Source organism: Nothobranchius furzeri, chromosome 10 (assembly GCF_043380555.1).
Source record: "Nothobranchius furzeri strain GRZ-AD chromosome 10, NfurGRZ-RIMD1, whole genome shotgun sequence".
Taxonomy (NCBI): Eukaryota; Metazoa; Chordata; class Actinopteri; order Cyprinodontiformes; family Nothobranchiidae; genus Nothobranchius; species Nothobranchius furzeri.
In genome coordinates this window covers 45,623,589-45,629,588 of record NC_091750.1, presented here as the reverse complement: position 1 = coordinate 45,629,588, position 6,000 = coordinate 45,623,589, and the positions used below count along the sequence as shown (strand labels likewise).

General features: G+C 44.0%; 1 protein-coding gene across 3 annotated transcripts in view; it reads left to right on the top strand.

Annotated features, from left to right (window-relative positions):
• cxxc5a (CXXC finger protein 5a) overlaps positions 1 to 6,000 on the top strand; it is a 28,950-nt gene that overhangs the window by 8,149 nt on the left and 14,801 nt on the right. For all 3 annotated transcript variants that reach the window (XM_015960754.3, XM_015960755.3, XM_015960753.3), the window contains exon 2: positions 4,648 to 5,655. In XM_015960754.3, the coding sequence (XP_015816240.1) occupies positions 4,861 to 5,655 (795 nt within the window). In that variant the 5' untranslated portion in view covers positions 4,648 to 4,860. The remainder of the gene's footprint in view (positions 1 to 4,647; positions 5,656 to 6,000) is intronic.

Below are 6,000 nucleotides of genomic sequence, written 5' to 3'. Positions count from 1 at the left end.
TCTCTCTCTCTCTCTCTCTCTCTCTCTCTCTCTCTCTCTCTCTCTCTCTCTCTCTCTCTCTCTCTCTCTCTCTCTCTCTCTCTCTCTCTCTCTCTCTCTCTCTCTCTCTCTCTCTCTCTCTCTCAGCTTCTAATGAGAGTCTGGATTCTGGCTGAAGGTATCTTGGACCATGCCAAACATCTCTAGCTCATTCAGGTCTGATGGCTTCTGAGCATAGACATCTCTCTTTAACTCACACCACAGATATTCAATAATATTCAGGTTTGGGGACTGAGATGAACATTCCAGAACGTTCTACTTGTTCCTCTGCACGAATGCCTTAGTAGATTCTGAGCAGTGTTTAGGGTTGTTGTCTTGTTAGTTTAGCATCCAAGAAACAGCAGAGAACATCTTGACAAGTAGACGCTAACTGTTGGCATTAGCAGCTGCACCACACAGCAGAACTCCTCCAGGCTCAACATGTCGGTGCAAACCGAGTCAGTGGAGGAGTCATTTTGCTGTTAGCAAATCTGAGACGTGATGTCCAAATATGAGCAAATAAGACTTCAAACCTTGTCGTCTGAATCTCAACTCTGATGTGTCTCACTTGTAATTTCTGAAACGGGTGCACGGGAGCTTTTTTCCCCATAATGTGACTTACAAGGCATTAATTCACTAGAGACCACTGTAAATGTACTGAATAAATAAGGGATTCCACACCTTTAAAGGTGCATTATGTAGAAATGAAGTAAAAATGACATCCTGTGGCAAAATTTGGTTACTGCAACTCCCTTCAAATAGCACTGGAGCTTTTTGCCGGCCGTCGTTGAATTACAATTATCTGCGCTGCGGCATTAGCCCACAGGAGACACAGCAAGCCCACACTCACTGGTGGTAAACAGTAGTTTCATCCCTCCTTCCTTTGTTTTGAAAGAAGAACAAGTGACAACCTCCGCAGCCAGCTGGATATGAAATACGTTTCAGTAAAACCTTCCTTCCTAAATGACTGAAACATTAGACTCTTTTGGGATTTTCTCCCTGTAAAATTCTCCATACACAGCTAAAAGAATAACCTCACTTAAATAAAGAATAGATGTTCAATTTTCATATCCAAAATATTTGACTTCACAGAAACTAAATGTATTCACCTAATGTGACCTGCTGTTTATATATTGATGTAAAGCAAGTTACTTCCCTTGACCAAACCTTAATTATTTGACTTGATTCAAATGCATTTCTTCACAAACGATGGTTTTCGACTTGACCTGTTGCAATTACATTCAACCAAATTAACATGACTGAAAATGGTTGCAATGACACCAGTTAATTCATTTACATATAATCAAACTGCATTTTTGCAACAGCAACATTGAATGATGCCTGCAGCCTTACACCTAACAAGCCTGCAAACACTAAGTTAGAGGAAAACCCAGAGCGCCTATTCCAGAGGTTTGAGTGCAAACCACCGCTGTGGATTAGCACAGCAGTCTCATTCCTCTGACCTACCTCCACACTGACGGTGCCAACATGACATAACAAGTAACGCCACATTTGCAACAGTGAATGAAGTAATGACTAAGAACAACACTACCCCCCCACCAAATAAACATGCATAAACACCCAAAAATTGAACAAAATCACTAAGAACATGACTACCCACAATGTGCATTGCCCACGGCAGCAGGTGTTCATGCGCAAATCGCATTTGACTCTTATTAAAAATATTGTCTGCTGAACATGAACAGAAATATAGTGAAATCAAAACGTTGTGTTGATTGGTTTGAATGGGTATTTAATTCCAAACAAATCAAAGTGATGATTTAAAATGCAAAAAGAAAGAGTTTTACAATCAAATCAATGTTTTTTATTCTGTTTTGAATTGAAGTTATTAGATTGAGTGAACAGCTGCATGCTAGACTTTTTAGAGTGTATATTCTTACATACTGTGCCTTTAAAAGGGCTGGACAAATTATTTCGTATTAAAAGTTAGCAAGAATCCCAAAAACCGCGTGTCTGTTAATTCACCAAACTGTATTTACCTGAAAAAACGGTTTATTTTACTGCATCCTCCTCCAGAAATGGTTTTGGTTCATTCAAACAGTGGTTTTCCATGAGCCATAAAGTTTGTCGGACACCAGGACAATAAATTCTACAAAGTCATCATTTATGACCGACCACCGAGGAAGTATTATTTCTGTGTTCCACTTTCGTGGCTTCCAGTAAGGAGCTCAGAGATGCTGTTGGGGAAACTGGACCCAGGGCCGTTCTGTGGAGGAAGCCACTGAAAGTGAGGGGCTGCAGAGCTGGCTCTGGTTCTCTGGCGCCACATCCCCCTGAGCTGGTGAGAATGTGGGGGCTGCGCTCTCGCCTTTGAAGCTTTACCTCCCACTAATTCTGGCCTTCCAATTTCCACACGCTGCACAGACATTTCCCCCTAGCCTCTACCCCTCCCTTTGCCTTTGTTTCCCTTATAAGGACTTGCCCGGCCATTTCCTCGGCGTTTCTGTGGGAGGCTGTAGAGAACGTGGACAGGTCAGGAGAATAACGGCACGCTGGATGCATCTCTGTCCACTCAGCAGTTTCACAGTATGTTTCTGCTTCCACAACTCTGTTAGAGCAAACACTTCACAAGCTGCACAGCCTCAGTAATTTGAAAGTAATAAGAAATCAAATCAAAAGTGCTGATTTCTGTTTTCAAAAATCTAAATCAGATATATGGTAAATATTTAGTTCAGCATGTGTCGGAGGTAAATTTGTCATGTCAGTGAGAAGGGGATAAGTTATAGATGTTGAATGAAATTCATCTTTATGTATCATCGTGAAGCGTAAACTCCTCACCTTGCTTTGTACAAACCCGCTCATTCAAAATGAACGAATGATGGGTCCAAACTTTCGACTGGGAGTTGGCTAAGCTGTTGCAGAAAAAGGACAAAAGTCCTTTTGGTAGAAATATAATCTGTTCTTATTTATCAAGAAAATTAATGTCCTCAGTTAAAATTAATTCATTAAATGTTATTTTAATAACTGGCAGGGATTTGGCTCCCTAATGTGCTGTTTCTTTGCCAGCCAATCAGAGAAGCTGCAGGGGAGCAGGTGTTGCTTCATCAGTCAGGATTGTGGATTGATTTGTTAGAAAAACTAGAGGTGTTGTGAAAGCTGTTGTTTTTGTGATGCATTTTAACCGAATACTGTGTTTTTAAAGCTATACACGATAAACTCCTCAGTTAAAGCTTCTAAATCTATTTTTAGTTTAATTTTCACGTTACTTTTTAAATATTTAGTGTGGCCCTTAGCATTTTAAGGCAGGTGCTGGAATGTAATTTCTCATATTAGCGAGTCACTGTAGGGTTTTCATGTTAAAGCACTTTTATTAAGCACATTTACTGTCTGACAATATGCACAGTCTTTGGTTATTTGATACTGATGATGCCATTTATGTTGGCCATCAATGCAGCTTTTAGAGGCAATGCTCTAAAAATATTTGAACACCATTCATCCAGCACTGAGTAGCAGGGGTTAGCGATGATGCCACTGGTCTGCAAATGTTGGTAACCCGGGGCTTTTCATCATGACACCGGCAGCCAGGTTTTTAACAAACACTCCTAGGAGAGAACATATCACACCTGTACTGGCGCGGCTCCACTGGCTACCCGTAAACTTTAGGGTCAAGTTTAAAATCCTGATTTTTGTTTTTAAGGCCCTGAACGGTCTGGCACCGGATTACCTGTCGGATCTTGTCACTAGATATGTGCCAAACCGGGCGTTGAGGTCTGCTGATTGCCTGCTGCTTCGTGTTCCATTAATGAAATACAAAACGCGGGGGCAGCGTGCTTTTGTCTACGCTGCTCCGACACTATGGAATGCACTTCCTCTTTCGGTGAGGCTGGCACCATCCCTCCTCCGGTTCAAATCGCTGCTGAAGGCTCACTTTTACGACCAGGCATTTTTAAATCCCTGACTTTTATTATTTTATTATGTGTCTTTTTATTGACTGTAATTATCTGCCTTGTTGTGCATTTTATTGTTGACCGTGTATTGTTTTATATTGTGTTTTTACTTTTTATTCTGTACAGCACTTTGGTCGGCTGCCATGCCGTTTTTAAATGTGCTTTATAAATAAAGATGGTATGGTATGGTAAATGGTTGACGACGAATATTGGAATAAAACGCAAATCTTTAGTTGGAATCATGGAATTTCTATGTCTGACATTTTAATTAGATGTTTTATACATACGATGCATGTGATGTAATGGCAAACAAAATGCATCTGTTGTGCTAAATATCTATACTTGGTCACAAAGTGTCGTATTTGTGTCTCGTTTTTCTTCATTTTAACAGAACTTTAGTAGTCAAATCCTCCCAAAGCTGACTCGCTCTTCTCTTACCAGGATTTGAGACTCTCTGTGGCTATTCTGAGAAAACAAATTTATGGTGATTTTTTAAAACAACCATCGCACGGCCCTGCGTGTAAAAACCTTCACGAGAATCTAAAGACCTTTTGGAAACTCCCTCATGACTGTTTGCGTTTAATCCCCAACAGCCCCGTGAGATACTGGTTTAGAACCGAGTGGTTGTCATGATCAAATGAGAAATGAAGCAGTTAAAGAACGTCAGTGTCAGCGACGGCTAATGTGTAATGACTTTCTTCTCTTCTCTTCTTGTGTGAAGCTACCTGAAGCCCATGGAAGACCGTGGATGAGGGCTGAGCTGTAGCGGGGCAGAAGGCTTCGGTGCCTGTCTGTCGTTGGCCGGCTGCTTGGGCCAGTGAGGCGAGGAGCCACCCTCACCAGAGCAAAGAACGGACCAAGAAAGAGCTCGTCTTCGCTCACCCCGGCCCCCTTTCGATCCTCACCCCCGACCCAGGCACCTACGCTCTGGACCATGTCTAGCGGTCTGTTGGAGGAGGGCCAGACAAAGGACCTGGAGCGGAATGGCTGCAAACAGGACTCTCCTGTCATTGAGCGCAGGAATCGAAGTGGCATCATAAGTGAGCCGCTCAGTAAGAGCCTTAAGAACTCTCGTACCCTCTCCCAGTACACAGCAGTCTCCTCTGCCGGCACCAATGGACACACGGACAGTAGCGCGACAAAAAGCCACTTGGTTAAACCTCCGGCACTTCCCCCTCCTCAACCTGCTGTCTCCACGATCACAGCGGCCAAGTTAGATCGAACCCTAGAACAGGTTCTGGAGGGACAGAATGGCCTGTTGCACTTTGCCCAGGCAGCAGCGCTGCTAAAGCGAGCCGGCATGGAGCACATGCTCCTGCCTGGGGGCATGGGAGTGGGAGTTGGCGGAGGCGACGCAGGCTCAGGGGCTAGCGACTTGGAGGGTACGTCTGTCGCGGACGCCGTAGGTGGTCCAGTTGACTTCCCATATGGAGTAGGGGGTGGCTTCCCCTTCAACCCGGGGCTTTTCATCATGACACCGGCTGGAGTCTTTCTGGCGGACAGCGCACTTCACATGGCCGGGCTGACCGAATACCCAGCACAGAGCGAGCTGGCCTCTGCTATCAACTCTGGTAAAAAGAAACGGAAACGTTGCGGCATGTGCCCGCCCTGTCGACGGCGGATTAACTGCGAGCAGTGCAGCAGCTGCCGGAACAGAAAAACGGGCCACCAGATCTGCAAATTTCGCAAATGTGAAGAGCTGAAGAAGAAGCCCTCTGCTGCTCTGGAGGTAAGGAGGTGCTGGTTAGGAAGTGCTGTGGCTTAGTTGTTTCTGAAAATGAAAACTAACGTTGTTTGAAGGCAGTACTTCTTACTCAGACACAGGGAAAAGAAAAGCATCACCTGCTGATGCTCTTCCCCTTTAAGAGGAATGGTACAGGGGGGTGTTTGGTGGAGGGAAATGACAGGTGGTGAGGAGTGTAGTGGGTATGGTCAGGATAACCATACACCATAGGGTCTCTTTAATCTGCCCACCATGACCACACAAGCCTGCAGATTTCAACTGGAAGACCTATTCAGAAGGCTACAAACAACATTAAGGCTTTTTTCTAAACAAAATGGTAAAGTCCCCTTA